Source organism: Corvus brachyrhynchos, unplaced genomic scaffold (genome assembly GCF_000691975.1).
Source record: "Corvus brachyrhynchos isolate BGI_N302 unplaced genomic scaffold, ASM69197v1 scaffold661, whole genome shotgun sequence".
Lineage (NCBI taxonomy): Eukaryota > Metazoa > Chordata > Aves > Passeriformes > Corvidae > Corvus > Corvus brachyrhynchos.
In genome coordinates this window covers 473469-493122 of record NW_008236246.1, presented here as the reverse complement: position 1 = coordinate 493122, position 19654 = coordinate 473469, and the positions used below count along the sequence as shown (strand labels likewise).

General features: G+C 42.0%; 1 protein-coding gene across 1 annotated transcript in view; it reads right to left on the bottom strand.

Annotated features, from left to right (window-relative positions):
* NCOA6 (nuclear receptor coactivator 6) overlaps positions 1–15459 on the bottom strand; it is a 37531-nt gene extending 22072 nt beyond the window's left edge. Inside the window, exons 1-7 of the mRNA XM_017746938.1 lie at positions 15331–15459; positions 9962–10114; positions 9584–9858; positions 6560–6715; positions 5869–5991; positions 4350–4478; positions 2707–3530 (exon numbers count right to left, since the gene is read on the bottom strand). Coding sequence (XP_017602427.1) covers positions 2707–3530; positions 4350–4478; positions 5869–5991; positions 6560–6715; positions 9584–9818 — 1467 coding nt within the window. The 5' untranslated portion in view covers positions 9819–9858; positions 9962–10114; positions 15331–15459. The remainder of the gene's footprint in view (positions 1–2706; positions 3531–4349; positions 4479–5868; positions 5992–6559; positions 6716–9583; positions 9859–9961; positions 10115–15330) is intronic.
* Between the last annotated feature and the right edge of the window lie 4195 nt (positions 15460–19654).

The window sequence follows — 19654 nt, the reverse complement described above, 5'->3', positions numbered from 1 at the left end:
TGAACACGAGAATTTTCTGATTAGTTAGTATGGAAAAGGGGAAGGAAAAAATAGACAAAATCTGTAATTGGAGAATACCTTTGAGTCTGTGCCATCATGTGACACGTTTAGGCAGCAATTGTTTTTTGCCAATATACAAAATCCACTGAAGACATTCATAGTTCTTACCTGTGCAATAATTCTGTCTAACAAATTACTATGACTAATTTCAAACTATAATTTCAGTACAAAACTTACTGCCCAGAGAAGGTGAAAAGTCCATGTCTGACCTTTCAGAAACTAGAACTTTAAGTAACGTGGTTTGTTGCTTTCTGCTCTCCCGCATCTCTTAGCATGCCCTTAACTTATTTCACGTACACAAACACAAATAACTGGTATTTTTGCTAGTGATGTGCTCCTCTCACCAACTCTGACACACCAGGCACTCACTCCTTATCAGTGCTGCTGTGTGCACACAAACCCGAAGGGTCTTTTCATCCCAGAGTGGGCTGAGGAACCCCATGGTTCAGTACATCCAGACCTGCTGCTCCTTCAAGTAACTCTGCTATCCCTGCTGCAAGAGCAAGGAATTCTGTCAGGCCCTTATGTGGCACAACACCCAAACTTTGGCACATCCAAACATCACTGCTGCCCTGGGACAGAGAGAAAAACCTCCCCTCTACCTGCCAACATGAGCAGCAGCGCAGATGGATTTTAGAGAACTCAGTTCTTTTTAACTCACTGTCCACACAATGCCTCAGACTTTGAGGCAACCCTGCCCACCGCCCCCTTTATTTTCCTGACCCAGTGCCAGAATGTGACTTCAGTTCCTTCTGCAGTTACGGCTTTCTTGCACACCTAATTGTACTACTTGTGCTAATTATCTGGTCCTAGGTTGTAATTAATATTTCAAGGTAATCAGGTCTATAGGTCAAACACCAAATATATCTACAAATACAGAAACAGACTTCTTGAAACACCACATCACTTCAGTTTTAGTTCTGCAAAACTTTCAGGGAAGTTTTGCACATAGGAATGCTTCAACTGAGAAAAAAAAGAAAGTGTTAGCTTGGTCTCTTCCAAATCTGATATAAATTCTGATTTGCTAAATTGACTGTGTGAAATGCAAAGTGTTTGAATGCATTCATTTACACCAAACCTTTAAATGCAAGGTGGCTTAAAAATGGAAAGATCTATCATGAAAAATTAACATATAAACTGCAGCAAAGAATGAGCATGCACAGAAGTCAGGCAAAAATCTCAGCAGTGGAAGCAACACAGCTTTGCTGAAACCAAGGAATCCTGTCTTTTAAAATCAGCTGAGGATACAGCTCACAGCAGGATTGTTGATTTTAGCAATAAGGTCTACAATAAGACCAAGTAACATATTTTGATGGTTTATTGTGGTGTCACATTTAACTCAAAAAAATTGAGGTTTCTTTGTAGTGGGTTTACTCAGGAAGCAGAACATGGGGATTGTTCTGGCTAAAGGTCATGGCTAAGATTTCTGATGGAGACATATGGCTGGGGGGGGCAAGGGAAATGTGAAAATAATGAATAATGAATAACTGCTTCCAGAGGGAGACAAAACAAGATACACTAAGTGTAAGGCACTGGCAGATCCCAAGAGGAGAACATTGAAACAGAGAAAATTCATCTGAATTCAAACGAGACCCATGGTACAAACAGTGAAAACAAGAAGCTTGTCCACATCAGCAGACCAAGAAACAGGAATTCCTTACAGTGTTTTGACAGATTCTGGATGTACAACATGAGAATGCAAGAAACTAGAATGTATTTATGTGTGTGTAGGTAGACAAAGAATATGGCCCATATTTTATAAGTACATAAAGGAATTATTTCAAAGGCTTAAACAAGAACTGGTGTATGGGACCTGAAAACAGCCATCCAAGAGGAAGATGAACAAATGAGTGAGCAAAGAGAAGCACGACAAATCTGCATGGAAATACAAAGGGCTCAAGGGGAAAAAAAAACCACCAAGGACACAGAAGAGATCCTGGGACTGACAAAAGAAATTCCTTCATTGTTAGAGAAGAACTCTAGGAGTAGTAAGGAAAAGAAGTGAATGCATTGGTCCAAAGAGGAAACTAAAGACAACACAGCCAAATAAGAAACTAAAACATCCCTTAACCTCTTAATTTTAGGGTAGGGAGTACAACAGCATGGCAACAATAGCTCTTTCCTCTTTATATGGGAAGAAATTGGTGACAAAGACAGGGTGAAGAAGAAATATCCACAGCTTAGAAAGGAAGATGCAAAACAATGCCTCGGTTCTTTGGAAAATGTAAATGGTGACAGAGGAAGCTGAAGAGAGAAAGAAAATTTGTTTGTTTTCATGACACTCTCTTGCAAAAAAATCCTCCCTTTCCCCCCCAAAAAGAACAACTCCCAACCTAAAAAAAATCCCCACACCATCTCTGAACATCCTAAGCTTGCCTAAAGGCAACAGAAGAGCTGTCAACAGGACAACTGGCAGTAATAACAGTAATGCACACAGCAACTCCTCCCTGACCCTTCAGGCATCTCTGTGACACTGCAGGACAGAGAGAATAGAAACCAAGGGATGCTGATGCTCATTCACCAATACCCACCTCATACTCCATCTATTTGTTGATTCTGTCTCATAAAGGATCTTTTCAGAACTAACGGCAACATTAGTTCTTGCCACTTTATGTTTGGGGTTTTTTTAAATAAAAGAAGATCTCAGTACTTCTTACCTCCTAAACCAGGGTGTAAACCTTGTGGACCTTGGTTTTGCTGCTGCATCACCATGAAGTTGGGGGGTACATTCCCCTGTTGCACCATAGGATTACGACTAGGAGAACTGACAGGCTGCTGGAATCCCTGGGGAAGTGTGCTACTCTGGGGAGGCCTTGGTCCCAGCTGCTGCTGTGTCTGGTTAACAGTTGGAGATGAGGCAGGAGAGCCCTGCTGGAAGGAGGAGGGAGAGGAAGCAGGAGACTTGTTGGTCAGGTGGGGTTGTTGTAGTGGTGTAGGAACCCGTGAGGGCCCTCCCTGAAGGCTTTTCATTTGAGGAGCAGTAAACTGGCCAGGATTGCTCATCTGGGGAAAGTTTGAGTGAGCCTGGGAAGCTTGCTGGCTTCCAAAAGGATATGGAGGTGGAGGATGAGTAGGAGTTTGTACTGTAGCTAGAGATGGTCTTGCTTGAAGCTGCTGCTGCATTTGTCCAGGCAACGGGGCCTTTTTCCAACCCTGGTTTACTGTCAGTGTACCCAGCGCTCCCTGGGTTGGAGGAGGCTGAAGTGCTCCAGAAGGAAGGTGGTTCCAGCCAGGGGGAACTGGAACCTGTGCTGGTGAAGTGAATGAAGGTCGAATACCCTGCTGTGGCTGCTGATGTGGCTGGGGAGGCCGAGTCTGCAACTGCTGCTGCTGTAGCTGCTGAAAGTTGGCTGAGTTCATCTGCCTGTTTACAGGAACTGACTGCATTGAATGGAGCTGGGGAGCTAAAGATCCAGATGGATGATTTTGCTGCTGTATATTTAGCCCAGATAAGAGTGGGTCCATTGCATCTATTAAAATAGCAAAGAAAAACAATAAAAAAAAATAACCTACTGTAGACAAAACCCATCACAAAACAAGAAAGGCTAAATTGCTTGCTTGCATTTCCTTATTCTGCATAAAATTTCATGTTCCAGAGAAGCCAGGTCTTATCAATTTATATCCTCTAAAATAAAGCACAACAGCCCCACAATGCTACAGACTGATGTGAGCCCTCTACACACTTAGAACTACAGAATCACACAGTATCTCAGCTGGAACGACCGTTGAGCCCAAATCCCTGCTCCTGGCAGGACCATCTAAAACTAAACCACAGGACTAAGAGCGTCATCCAGACACTCCCTGAACTCTGTCAGGCTTGGTGCCATGACCACTTCCCTGGGGAGACTGTGAAGAATAAACCCTAAACATTCACACCTACCAGACCCCTGACCCTTAAACTACCAGTCTATCCACCCTTCCTGAAAAGAGGGGAAAAAAGAGCACCAGAAATATTCCTGCCTCGTTGAACTAATCCTTCTCTTACCTCTGGCTAAACATAAAGCTCAGTCACAACAGTTCAACTGCAAAAATACCACTGCCATTGCTCAACACATTTGAACAAAATACCAAGTAAGCTGGTGATTTATTAAGCACCCAAATTATTTGAAAAAATTTAACAGATTAAGGGGGAAGGCAAGTTTTCACAGGAAGAGTAGCTCCCAGAAAGGCAGGGAAAATGTTCCAGAACAATTCTGGAGTACTCTCAGGAATACACACTCAAGCCTGTGTGCTGAAGAATCAACATTTAAGAACATTTTCAGATCAGTACTATGACTAAATTTTACCACCTGGCTGTGAGGAAGGCCGAGGTGTTCGTGGCTGCAGCTCAGCACTAGCACCACTTGCCACCATAGAGGAGGGCACATTTCCACCCTGGGACATCATGACAGCTGCAGCATTGCTCATTCTTATTAAACCTTAAAAAATAAAAATAGAAATTATCAAGTCTTGCAGTTACATAGAGAAGAATTTCAGAATTTTTTCCCTTAAAAAGAAAAAATTATATTTGTCAGTAAAACATTTCTTTAGACTTCAAGAATTGTTTGTCCAAAATAACCTGAGGACACACCTCTCTGTCTGAAAGCTCAGATTCCCTGGTATCAAACAAGTTCAGGTCATGCTGTAGCTCTTTCTTTAACACTAAATTTTTAAGAGTATAAAAGGAAACACTACTGACTCATGAATTAATGTGAGCCTGACGTGCCACTGAAAGCACCAAGTGACAAGATTGTATCAAAGCTGCACATGGAACTCAGGCTTTTGCAAGATCTGAAACTAGAAAGTAACTGAGGTGTTGCAAGAGAGAAAAAAATTCAATGTTTTACTTCCACAGGCTGCTATTTTCTAAAATGATTGCTATTGTTGCCCTGTTGGTTATACTGCTGTTATGTTGTTGACCTGCAGAGAGGAAATAAAGGCACTGATCAGCACAGTGGAGAGCAGAGCCCTTCTTTAAATGTTTTAAAGGACAAAGATTTCACTACTGTGTAATTAGGTTTTTACAAAGGCGAAATGTTCTTTCCATTCCTTCTCAACAGCCACAAATGCATCTTAGATAAACTGACCAAAAATGCTCCTGCTTTAATTGCATTAAATCCTATTTACTAAAATATTAGTTATTTTGCCTTATGAGTCAGCTATTTTAATAAATTACATAGTAGCTTTCTTTGTAAAAAGTCTTTGTAAAATCTGAATTTTGTAGCTGAAAATTCCTTATGCATATACAAAGCTCTAAAATACAGTTTAATCAACTACACCTCTCCACAAAAATTCCTTCTTTATGATCAGACCTCAGAAGTTTATCAGAAAATAAAATGAGAGAGTAACAACGACAGTCCTGTACTTCCCATAATTCTAACGGATTTAATCTAAGTCAGTTTATTGTACACTGAATAGAGACTTATGCACATTTCCATAAAGGGAACCAAACAGAACACTGTGAAAATTTGTGCATATTTCAAAGTGAATTCACTATACTCAACTCATGTGCTTTAAAAGGCTTTATGTGAAAAAACCCCGAACCAACCAACTAACCAACAAAACCCCAAACCACCACACCCTCAAAATACCTGAAAACAAACAAACTGGCCCCACCAAAATCACTCCAATGCTTGTGGGACACAATGCAGCCAACAATTTATTTACATAACACCAAACATGGTTTGACAGCACAGAACAAGAACAGACATTAATTTAAATGGCCATTACAATTCTGCAAACAATAGCTGCTGTAAGCAGCAGTTTCATTAGTCCAGCAGCAGATTTCTGAGTGTCTGAAGCTGCACAAAGGCAGCTGAGGGGATTTACCTTGCCCCCCCTGCATGGGGAACCCCGTGTCCATGCGCATGGCGCTGCTCGCTCCCAGGGGCCCGTTGATCCGCACATCCTGGCTCCTGCTCTGGGCTAAGGCCAAGTTGATAGCACCTTCCCCTAAAGCAATGCACAGGGTGGGTGAACAGAAGAGACAGAAAAGCAGAACACAGACATTTGCAAAAGGACATGTAAGAAATGCCGAGGAAGGAAGAAGAGGCTCCACCTCCACTGTGCACTTTAGAAGGACACTTACACATCACACCATCCTTCTGGATTCAGTTTTAAGAAAACGAAATGTCATGACAAGCATTACCTGCCCTTGGTTTCATCCTGAGGGTGCTCCTGGACAACTGTCCAGAATGGATAGTGTAACTGTGAAATCCACTGAAAACTTGTCTTAAAGACAGCCTCATATGAAACAACAGGGAAAGAAAATGAGCCAACCCTTTCCTAAGTCAACACACAGAAAACATTTTCCAGGAGGGTTCCTGATGCCCAGAGCATTTTCAGGTTTCATTTTTATTTGTAGTAAATTTTATTCTTGAAAGAATAAAAGTCCTGGGCTATCTTTTTCACTAAAGCTAAAGTAGTAACTTAGAAGCTTTGCAACATTAACCAAGTACACAAAACTGCTTTTTGAGTCTACTTAAATGTGAGCTTTGGAAGCAGATTTGGTGTGAAATACCTTCAATCTGAACTGAGAGAATGCCCAGGTCTCGGAGCTGTTGGTTGTTGTTCTGAGCCAGGATTCGCAGCCGCTCGGCTGCTTCCCGGGGGATGTTGAAGGTGACACGGACACTGTTCCAAGGCTCTATCTTCTGCACTTTTAACTTGTTGGATTCTTAACAGAAAAACAACCAAAGTCAGTGAAAAGGCAGTTTTTAAACATGTCTGATGAAACAACTTGGTTAAAAAGTTGAAAAAAATGAAACAGTTTTTGGCTTTGAAAATTGCCAGTGCTTGGTCTCAGGTACAGGAAATTTTTCCCCACACAGGTGTACAGTGACCAATGCTGCCAAACCACATCAGGGATTTTCCAAAAAATTAGCAGTAAAAAAACTACTCAATGATAACCAATGCAACAGACGACACACTCACTTGATAGTATTACTCAAAAATTGAAATATTCTGTGGATAAACTACTTTGGAAAGATAAGAAAATATCTAATAAAACAGATTTCATACAATTATAGGTATTAGGTTTGGGTTGGAAGGGACCTTAAAGCCCAATCCATTCCACTCCCTGCCATGGGCAGGGACACTTTCCATTAGACCAGGATGCTCCAATCCCTGTCCAGCCTGGCCTTGGGCACTGCCAGGGATCCAGGGGCAGCCACAGCTGCTCTGGGCACCCTGTGCCAGGGCCTCCCCACCCTCCCAGGGAACAATTCCTTCCCAATCTCCCATCCATCCCTGCCCTCTGGCAGTGGGAAGCCATTCCCCCTTGATCTGTCCCTCCAGGCCTTGTCCCCAGTCCCTCTCCAGCTCTCCTGGAGCCCCTTTAGACACTGGAAGGGGCTCTGAGCTCTCCCTGCAGCCTCCTCTTCTCCAGGTGAGCACCCCCAGCTCTCCCAGCCTGGCTCCAGAGCAGAGGGACTCCAGCCCTGTGATACAGTACATTTGTTTGGGAACCAGATGGATGAGGGGAAAAAACTGACTACAGGAGTGAAACACTTGAAATATTTGCTCTAAAAATGCTTGTGAAACCTTTTTTTTTTTTTTTTTTTTTTTTTTTTACAAGGCCAGTGCCAACAGAGTCCTAGCAGTATTTCATTGATTTCTACCTTATTATTTAGTTTTCTGGGTAGGTATTTCATATCCACTGCCAAAAATGTCTCAAAGTCATGCAAAATACTTACTTGCACGTTTTCTGAAAGCCTGTTCTACACATGAGTGTTTCTACATAGATCAGTGGTTTTCAAAGTAACAGCAAAAAGGTTGGGCAGTTATGCTGGATACATTATCCAAAGTGATACCTACCTAAATGATTGCTACAAAATGCAGTTAAGGATAGTTAAAAACACAGCTCCCAATATAGCTTTATAAGTTTCCAGTTTCTATCTTCCTGTAAAGAAAGTTCCTCTCAAAACAGAAAGCATTGACCCAAATTTTCATCAGCCAGCTCCTCCACTGTAACCTTAGATTTACTCAACATTTGCTACCTTTTGGAGTCTGAAAAACATGTTAGTTAAGAATGCCAGCACTCATTCCTATTTAGGAATCTCTTGTTCACCACTAATTCACCAAGACCCTTTTGCTGCTACAGTAACAGAATTATTAAATTCATCCTCGTTCTACCTATAAGCCTGTTTTTGGCTGGGAACATGTCAGGAGGAGTTTTAAAATCTCCTTTTGTGGAGGTTTGAACAGTCCCATTTTTTCTGTTATTAATGTTCCAATATTTAACACAGAAAAATTGTATTATCAGTTTTGGTATTTCTATGTATTTGTACCCAGGTTTCTCATTTTTCAAACATTGCATCTGCCAAGATAACCCCACGTTATTTACTAACTCCACATTCAGGATATCCTATTTTGCTCTGAATCAGTTTAAATAACTTCTCACATGGATAATTTTCAAATTAGCTTGACATTGATTTTAAAAATTTGCTTTCTCAGCTGAGGTCTGAATCATGTTTATTAATCCTGGCATTAATATTTATAACAGACTCAGCATGCAGATGCCTCTGTGTAACAAAGGTGACTACGTGCAGCTACAGACTGAATAGATGTCAAAAACTACACAATTCATCTGTGGAATTACACACATCCCTTCACACCAGTAACCATCTGTTAGTTTACATCTACTGCCAACTGTTTGTGAGATACAGCTCAAAACTGTAGTATTTCTTCATAGTATTTTTGTCTTATCCCAGCTTTTTTATCTCCCTGAGCAAGAACAGCAAGAACCCAACAAACTGATGCCAGCTGACTACATGGACAAAATTGAAAGAAAGGAATAAAGTGACAAAGAAATTCAGTTTGGTTCTTGAGGAGTAATGTGTTATTTTTCTGAAAAGGTGTTTGACACTGTTGAAGAAAACAATCACTGCTACCTAACTGAGCAGCCATCAATAATCAGCCTAAGACCTTTTGCAAGGAAGTTCAGACAGGAAACAAATGTCTTTTTCCAGATCTAAACATGCTGGCAAAAGATGTCCCAAAAAGCCTGCTATCAGTGACGTGCCATGGAGCTGCTCCCAGAGCTGGGTGAGCATTCGGGGGTACATGAGGGCACTCCCCACCCCCAACACAAACCAATCAATCAGGTAGGGTAGGTCAGAAAAGGGCAGTAATATCACAGGTACTGGAGAGTGAACACATTCTCAGATGAACTGCAGTAGTTTAAAATGGACGGTTTGGACAGTAAAACACATCTCCTGTGTGAACCAGCCTGGTTTCACTTTCATATAACACAGTCGTGTAATAGAGGGACATGAAAGAGAATAAAACCAGGCAAAATGTGGAAACAGAAGAGAAATGAAGGAACTTGCTAAATAAATCAGTTTCAAACAACAAACCCACTGCAGACACTTGCAGTCTACATTTCTGAGAAGAACAGCTCACAAATTCACTAAGAATAACCCCAACCAATATCATAACAAACTAAGTAGCTCAAACCCAACATAAACTACTTTTTGTGCAAGTACCCTGACTACCTAAATAAGCTTTTTAAGGACAGCTGAAAAGTGACAAGAAGGTGCATTACCCATGTGTAAAAGGCCAGGCACATTCTCCAGTATGGTATCCAGCTTCTGTTCAAAGTCTCTGTCACTTATATTTCCTTTAAAAGCTACAAAGATTGTGGAATCCCCAGGAGCAGCCTCCTGTTTCAGTTCATCTTCCTCCAGTCCTGAATCAAAATCCACCTCTAAGTCTTCCATAGCTGAGGAGTACAAGGAGGCATATGTATCTTTTAAGTTAGGTAGATCATCCAAAACCATTGTTTCCAACAATGGGAGCCTGTCAGACGTCAAGGTGATGCTTGGAAGGGAAAAAAAGAATTATAATACATATAATAATAATTGTGTAAGGACATTAACAGCTGCTTTCAGTGGAACATTTGGTCATTGCCAGAAAAACCTACCTGGTGACCCAATGTTGGGCTCTGTGAGACCAACTGTGTGAGGCTGCAAATGGTGGCCATGGCAGCGTCTGAGCTGTTTCTCCACTAGGACAAACAGAAGGGGTTTCCTGACAGAATCCTGCTGCACGGGACTTGAGAAGTATTCCAGTTGATCTAAAAGACAGACAGGTAGAAAGGAAGGTAGAGGATACAAAATCAGAGGAAAATGAATTCTATTCATCTCCATATCGTAGAGGGGACAAGCAGGCATCTGGTACCAATGCTGCAGTGCCTGACTGTTGGGAGACTGTAAAACTACTCACAGCAATAGCTGAATTATAGAATGATAGGAAGAATTCACTTTTAGAGACTGCAGATGCAATAGGTGCAAAGCACTAAGAAAGCCACAGCACATGTTTACCAGGAGAAATGTAGCATTTGACAAATATTTTACTCCCACCCAGGGAAATCTCAGGCATAATGTGCCAACTTTCTTAAAGTTTGTAAAGATTTAGGTGTTTTCAGCTTCTTCGGCACATAACAACCTGAAATCTGCTCCCCTGTCACAGCCCACAACTCTCACCATGCCCCCACATCGTGCTCAGATAACAATGAATTCAATAAGCCAAGTCCCACACCTGATGGATTTTGCTTAATAAGAAGTCTAAACTTTGCAATGAATTTTGCCATTATGACATTAATCTATGCTGTTACAGAAGTACAATCTATGATAAAATTATCCCAAAACTTCCAGTGGTCACCACCAATGTTAAGATACACATTTTCCCACTCCATCACAAGGGCAATGGCACTACCCTTTCCAGGTGAGACATCTGCTCTAACTCTCAGCACTTTGCAAGTATTGCTAAAATATTCAAACCATCTGTAGAAACAGCCAAAAAAAGGGACCTGCTCCTGACCACCATTGTCAAAACCAAATCAGTTCACCAGCCAGGACTGTCAAGACCTCATAACTCCAAAGCTGTGGGTATTTGGCACAACCCACCCAGAAGGTTTAGCTCAGGACAACAGACCCTTTAACAAGATACAGATTGGGGTTTTGGCAGAGGTTCAAGTTCCCAACACAAATTAAAAACACAACTTTGAGATTAAAGGTGAGCTGCAGATACTGGCCGGAAAACAGCCTTTTCTAATAAAAAAATCTAACAATGTTAGACAAGTGCAGATTCAACTCTGCACTTTTTGCACACTCACATAATGCTGCTGAAGGGACAATATCACAAAGGAAAAACCAGGGACTTGGAAGCCACAAAATCCCCTCAGCTTTTTGGTCAGATCTCTACACATATACTCACTATATTTCAAAAATACAGGTTTTTTCTTCCTTGCAACCCTACCCCACACCAGGCAATCCAACAGCACTAAGGAATAATCCCCTATTTTACATGCAGTTACTCTCTCATCCTGCAGCACCAGCCTTCATCCTCAAATCTCAGATTAAAAACTGAGCTAATTTTGTCTCACAAGCTCTTCTGCAGCCCTGTATCAGAAAATAAGTTTAATGTTTCACAGGCACTGATCTGTTTCCACAGTGCTTTCATATACTTATTATTCCCATGGAAATTTTCAAGATGGGCAATAGAGAAAGAAATTTTAAAAATTCATTACCAGGTGAACACAGAGACAATTAAATCTTCTTTTTTTTCCCAGACTCCTTGCTGCTCAGCTCTGTGTCTAAATTACTGCTCTGAGTGTTCGGCACCTCCATTAAGTCAAACTCCTCAGTGCCATGTCAGGTGCCCAGATAATGAGAATCACAATTGATAGGAGTCTGTGAAAAGATGTTTTAACTGATTTTCACACAATTTCTTGGACAGATAACTTCCTTACCCAAGCTGGCTTTACACCAACCAGGAGAGCAGGCCTTCTCCTTCTGTGTTCCTACATCTTTCATTCCACATCCACTGACCCCAGGGAGGGAGGAGCTGGGAGTCCTACACAAATGGCCTTTTTAATGACCAAGCACAGCCATTCTGTGCGAGGAATGAGGCAAACATCCTGTGAAATATAAGCACTATATTTTGAGGAAAATAACATAGAACATGATTTGTCAGAAAGTCTTGAGTAAATTTTTTAGGGAGAGAAATCTCAGCTCAAAATATAGGCTCTTACATGTTGAAAAGGTACAACTACTTGGAGGTGATGGGGTGTTGCACCTCCAGCAAGAAACATGAGTACACCTGACAATCCCTAACACCAAAGAAATAAGAATTTATCTACAAGAACACAAACATTTCAAGTCTTTATTTGAATGGAAGTGTCTGAAGCCTCCATCTTCCCTGTAAAAGAGCAGAACACCCCCAGACTGCTTAAATCATGGTTTTTAAGCAATTCATAAAAATGCTGCAGCTTAGACCAAATTTCATCAACCTCATCTCAGTGTGCTAAAATCTGACAGGATTTGTTGAAGTTATGGCCCTTTGTAAATGCTATAAAAATCGAGTTTTCTAAATCCCAAAGGACCATGGGCCTTGTTTCACTTGACTCAGAGAATCACAGGACCACAGGGATATGGTGAGGGAAGGAAACAAACCAAGACCAAGCTTTACATTTTACCTCCCAGATGAGCATATATAGCTACAGCTCCCATTGCATTTTTTCTTTACATCATGCTCCTCAAGGATCTCTGCTACATTCATCTGCACTCTCTCCTTCTCAAACACACAGAATTTAGTCCATTCCTATATTCAGGTATCATTTATCTCGAGTATGACATGAGAAAGTGATGATTTGCAAAATTTTCTTCTTCAGGCAGTGCACAGCACACCATCCATGTCAGAGCAAATGAATCCCAGCTGCAGAACATCCTAACAACTTCTGTAATCTCATGGTTATAGGGCTGGCTTCCATAAACCCTGAGCAAGCACTTGACCGTAATCAGCAGGTACCTTCCCTCAACACTCTTCCACACAAACACAAAATGCCTTCAGCATAAGCACACCCAGGTAAAACACTGGTCATTCAACAGTCCATGTAAACCAGAACTCCCAGCAGGTTATGGAGGATCTCTGATGAGTAAGAACCACACCTGAGCTGATGTGTACAACTGCAGCACACTTCAGGAACTCAAGCACCCATGCTCACTTGGCAGCACAAAAAGGTCTCTGACCATCATCCTGCCTTCAAAAAGCCCACATGGCCTCCTTCCTGTCCCTGCACCTGCTCCTTTAGAGTTTCCAAATTAGTATTTCCCATTTTACAGTTGTTTCTGGGAACTCAGAGCAAGTCCAGTGCTACCACATGGCAACCATTTACCCTCAAACCTGGCCTGGAACTGGCTACAGCAGCAAAACCAGTGTTATGCCTCTTTATTATAAAGTTGGTCTTAGTACATCTTAGTACACCTAACTGAAGTAAGAGAGGTGGGGATAAACAGCCAAATAACAGCCAAATGGCCAAAATGCACCTGCACTGTTGTATGGGGACAGGGGGTGGAAGAGCACGGCCCATGAAGACCAGAGTGTCCAACCCGAAGGATGCAGGGCACACCCTGGGCTGCTGGAGCCAGGAGCTCCCAGGCACACTCACCATATGCATAAAACAACTGACCCACTAAAATGTGCAAAACAGAGACTCTTCAGAGGAAGAATTCCCACAAGATAGAGGATGCCACAGCTGAGACCTGGGCTGATGGACAGCTGGGGCACACACACAACCACCAGGAGCCCCAAGGCATTTTGCCATGGCCTGTGCTGTCCCCACCAGCAGCCTGACAGCAACAGGCAGCCTGCACAACAAATCCAGCACCACATGGCTGGGCAAGGCTTGGAAAATCCCATCCAGACCCTGGGAGAGATGGGATTAGAGCAAAATCTCAAAGAGCCAGTTGTCACTAAGTGGGGAGCAGCTGAACACTGGAAAGCCAGCAGGCTCTGGAGTACCTGCAAGTGCTGGCCTCTGGGGTGAAAAACAACACAAAGGAAAAAACCCCAACTGATATCTTTCCTGATATGAGGAAATCTTATCCCAAGGTTCACTTAACTGATCCAAACTTATGTCAATTTGTCTCTTAAATAGAACTTGAAATCTCTTGCCTTGCTTTCTCCTATCTATTGCACTACACAGAGCACACAAACCAAACCAAGGCCTTGTCTGGCCACCTGTCCCAGGCTTTCTGCCATAGTCTATTGATTTACAAGCTTCTTAATGTATTCAAAATAAACACTTTCACAACTGATGTCACACCAGAACATGCACTCTCCCAAAACAAATAAAAAGTACTAAAATCCTGCTCTACATCTCAGCACTCTTCCAAATTACACAAAAGATTGGAAAGGGTGAGAGCAGAAGGAAGGATGGATTGATGCCCTTCACTAGCAGATGGCACTAGCTGGCACTAAGCAGGGTCCTCATCCTCACACTGACCATTATTTAAAGCTGCAACAGGGAAGGGAAAGAAATGAGGTTACAGTCAAATCCCTTGAGGAAACCAGAATTCAGAGTGAGGAGGGAAAGTCTGGGATACCTGTACCAACATAATTTCTAAAGGATTGAAATTGCTTTTGCTGTCACTGAAAAATGGTTTTCAAGCAACTTAATAGATTAAAAAAATCAGGAAAAAGGATATCCTGGATAACACACTTTAATGTTTTCTGCTTCCTTTGTTTTAGGTGCCAATGAGAAAAAGATGTAGAGATTTTCTTGATGGGGGCAGAGGAGGTTCAGTGTTGCCAGAATACTGGTGAGAGGATGGCTTTCTTTGAACCTGTAACATGCACTCTTATACAGTCACACAGGCTTCATTTAAACTGTAACACCTGGAAACCCCAGAGACACTGATCACAACACTGTCTCTACTGGAGATTTGTTAACAGTGTATTATCCTCCTACAGCTGTTCCATTTGTTGCCCAGCATAGCGATCTTGGAGCTTGTTAAACCTGAGCAATGAATAAACCTAGACACCCACAACCATTCTACGATAAAAAGATTAAAATAACATCATGGTTTTGAGCAAAAAAACAAACCAACAACACTTTTAAACAAATTCTAGGCAAGTGTCATTTAACAGTATAACACAAGGAGATTAAATAAGGCTAAGAACCACTGTTACAATGTGAAAGAATACCTAAAGATAAACTTAAACATGCACTAAAATTTCCTCTAAAACAACCTAGCCAGGGTTCCAGTAATTTTGAACTTCCAACGTTGGTGTTAGATGAATGACACCACTAAAGCATCTCAACTGTTCTCCTTGGGAGGAACAGCCAAAAACCTGATGGCAAATACCCCGAACCCTGTATGGCCGAGTGGGGAGTCAGCTCTGGAGCCAGCCCAGCCCTGCAAACACACACAGCAGTGGGGACAGGCAGGGGGAGAATGTAAAAAAAACAAGAGATATTCAGATGCATCATATGCTTATTTTACCTACCAAAACAAATGTCACGACTTCAGTATTTTGGGGTGCGCAACAGGATTTCAGGTAATTCCAGACTGGCAAACATGGTTAAACAGCAACTCCCAAATATGGAATCCTGAAAGAAAACCATCACATTTCATCAGACAATGATGCACAATTACAGAAATACTGAACATAATGGGCAAATAGCTCCATTTTTAATGTGCAGTTTTGCACCAAGTCAGATGCTCTCCTCAGCAGTGTAAAAAGCACATGTTACTATATTCAAATTCAAACAGCAAAACCTGAGGAACCTGAAAAAACAACCTTTCATTACGGGCAGAAAATGGAATACTTCCTTTAGCTGGAAATGACATTCTATTCTTCTAAACATGGCAAGTTTTATCTAGAATAATGTATTTATTTAGGTTTAAGGACAAACTCATCTAGATTAAACCAATCTTCAGAGAAACCAGAACAGCCAGGATGTCCCTCAGCTCATCCTAAGCAGGCGCCTAAACCGGCTCAGGTTAAGCTCATTCCAGAAACACGTTCCGAGCCCACAGGACCACCTCAGACAGACAGTGCTGCTGCAGGTGGCCAACATGGGGAGGTGAATCCATTCCTAGCCCCTGCTGCTGGTCACGGGCTCATCAAGCTGCACTCCAGCTCCTGGGATCATAAAAACACAGCAGTAAAGCTAAATGGCCTCGGAACAACAAAACACCGCCCCTCGAATCAACGGGATTTATAGGCACAGCCCAGGGCTGGTGCTCAAGGAGATTTTCTGCTTACATGCTTGCCTGCTCCTCAGTGGGAAAGGGGACTGCCCAAAAACAAACAGGGGAAGCAGAAGAGGGAAGAAGACTCAGAAAGAAAAAGTAGAGATTTGTCTTCTGTCTAGACAACAAAGCAAAATTGCTTTAAAAGCCTTATTGTGCTACAGCCTTTGCACTTCTGCCAACCCAGCAAATCAGAGAGAAGGAAAGAGGTTTTACATTAAATCAAATCATGTATGCTTTGCAGCACTTTTAATAGTCATCTAACACTTCAGCCTCTCGTATCTTCTTGTATTTCTAAGTAATTGTAACTCAAGAAGTGTAGCACCAAGTCAAAGGCCTGATGACTAAATCACAAGCAGTGACCTGTTTCCAGCTATATGCACCTGCCTAAATACCATGACCAGACACCAAGCTGAGGGGCAAAATCAAAATTTGAAATAGGAAATTTTAGTATTGTTTGTTGTGTAAGCCAAAACTAAAAAAAGTTTTCATGTTCTACAGCAGATACTGCATTAGTTCTACTTTTTCACCCTTTTCATAAAAGGATGTTCCACAGCCTAAAACTGAGTCCTGTAACAAACTGGCTGGTTACCTCCAAAGCTAGGCCAAGACTTCACAGGAAAGGCCAGGCATTGTAAAAGCTGATTTGAAGGAAGCCTCCAAGGTGCAGCAGCCAGTCCCCATGCTGAGTGCCCACGCCTTAGCCCGGCAGGGAGAGGGTTATTTTGGCTAAAGGGTGGGGAAGTAGAGGGAAGAAAAATCTTCTGAAGTCTTTGGTGCAAGGAACCAAAGGGGTTTTGTTCCTCCAGTTCTCCCTTCTGAGTGTCTCACACCATGACGCCTAACTGCTCCAAAGGACCGGGAAAGACAGGCTGCCCTAGCAAGATCCAGTGAGAAACTGAGAATGGTCAGCCTGGGCTATGGGAAGAAGAAGAAAAAATAACTGCTGCTGTTTCCATTCCCATTGTGCACATGAGATGAGACCAAATTTGATTAATGAAGATAAGCAATCAACATTGATTCATTAAGTCCCGCTTTCACTACAGTAAGTTACCCGACAGACCTGGAGACTGAGCACACACCTTAGCACGCCACAAGGCATCACAGAAACAGCCCTGCAAAGTGTTCCAGCTACAGAAAGAGTTTTGTTTAGAGTTTATGCTTTCCCAAACACCAAGGAAACAAACCAAGTTAGTCTCCAGCAAGGCAGGCTTTGTTCACTCACACTGACACAGAACTGGTCACTGTTCCTCACACTGGTCTGCTCCCATAGCTCTCAAGCGTAAAACACTGAAACCCAAATGTTTCCAACAAGGAGAAAATTACAGCTTGTTATAACACACATGACTCTTTGCAGTGATATCCTCATGTAGTCTGACAGCAGCTTTAATGAAACACCAGTTTGTTAAAGCTTCATGAAGTTTGCTGGAAGCCCACGACTCATGCCAAGCTGCAATGGACACACCTCAGCTGAACCATTCGGTTTTATTCCAACAGAATTTGACTGCTGAGACGCTCAGGACTGCTCTAAAACGCAGGATGATAACTCCAGAATAAGCAGCTAAGTTAGCCACGTAGAAATTACCCCTTTCAGCAGCTGAGATACAAACCAAGGCAGCTGCCAGGCACAAGGGAAATGGGAATCAGCAATGCTCTTGGAAGCTGCAGTCTACCCAGCACAATATTTGGTCAATCAATTCCCATTAGCTGAGTTACTTATTTCCCATGTTAAGGATATTTCCATCTGGAAGAAGCACACTGTGAATACTGACAGAGCTTTGCAGTACATAACTTTCCACAAAGATCCACCAACGCAATCAGCAAACAAAATGAGATGCTATTTAAAAGCAGGAGCATCTTGACTGTATTTGATCTTGCCTTCAAAAGTTATGAAAAATGCCTTTTTAAGGAGCAATCTGTGCTCTGTGTTACAACAAGATTTTCATTTAAACCTGAATTTAACCAGTACCAGACCTTTTTGGGCTGACACACCCCACAGGCTCTCCTTTATCACCAAATTCTCACACCAATAGAACCAGCCCAGAAATTTTTGCAATCATCAGCACTGAACTAAGGTTTGACTGAAAACTGCACCTTCTGCAATATTATTTCTTCTTACATCTAATAAATATCTAGGAAATCTCAGTGAAGCCTTTAAAATTCTGAAATGATATAAAGGATGAAGAAAGAATTGAAGCTAAAACAAACAGCTTAAAAGAAATTCTTTGATAGGAGACACTCAGTATCAAGGAGATTGTGTTCCCTGACCAAAAAACTAATCTTCATATAACAGAAGCAGGTACAGCTTTGGTAAAAATTTGGATTATTCTGAGAGTTTCCTGACTGTATAAAAACTTGCAGTTTATTTTGTGCTGCTCTGGGCTTTTGGAAAAATCAAATTTCAAGTGTTATTTATTGTCACTACTGCCATTAAGAACCACGTAAGCAGCTTAGGACCTTCTGGTGAAATGTGGATGCAACAGAACTGGAGAGCAACGCATTCTTGCAGGGATGGGAAGAGCACTCCCAAAAAACCCTTTGAAGGAACACTTTGCCATGCATGGCAACAGATGGGAATGAGGCGGTCTTTAAGGCCTCCCCCAACCCAAACCATTCTGGGATTCTGTAAATGCAGAACAGAGGCTTAACTCAGTTTCTGCGAGCACCACACTGAAACCACAATGAGAAACATAATCTTACACTGGCTGCATGGCCCTGGCAGGTCATTTGATTTTCAAAACAATAAAAATCATAAAATTAAAATAATTTGCCTAGGACTTGGGGAATTCAATAGCATGCATCTTTTGGTGGAATAACTAGATGATGCCCTTTCATACACCAGACCTAAAGCTTGGGCTTCCATATATGCAACTGAGCATAAGCAACTTCCTGTCCCAAGTTATCAGCTTACACAAATTAATTTAGACAAGGTATCATTCATCTCCTGCACTTTTCTATTTTCATACAAATCCAATCCAAAGCCCTGTGCAGGGCTATGCGTCAGGGCACTCATACCAGCTGGAGAAGCAGGCAACTGGTCTCAGTTCCAAGAAGACGATGGCCCTCACGAGCTGTGGAGTCCCACACGTGTCTCCATTCCTCACCCCAGCTCCCAAACAAACAGCACTGTGACACACACCGGTTGGTTTCATTTTTTTCCCAAATGCATAAAGAAGGGTTATTTACTGAGTTACAGCCTCAGGGCTGTCACATATACATGACAAATCCAGTACTTATTTCTATTTTTGATTACTACAGCAGCAATTTTTGATGTATCATTCAGTGTGCAGGTGGGATGCTGTTCCACTGGATGGAAAATGATGCTCAGTGCCCAATGGACTGAGAAAAATCCCCAGCTCCTGGACCTCTGGAAGACTTCCACTACTGTCCTTCTGCATAATTCAAAGCTTAGATTAACTTTATACTCCAGCAGCATCACTTTAATGATCCAGGACACAAGACAATCTAAGTTATCTTCATCCTCTTGAGCTAAACCTCCAGTTCTCCATGCAGGAACACACTGACTGCATGGCTGAAACGTTCAGTTATCTGCAATTAATGGGTGGCTCCTGCTG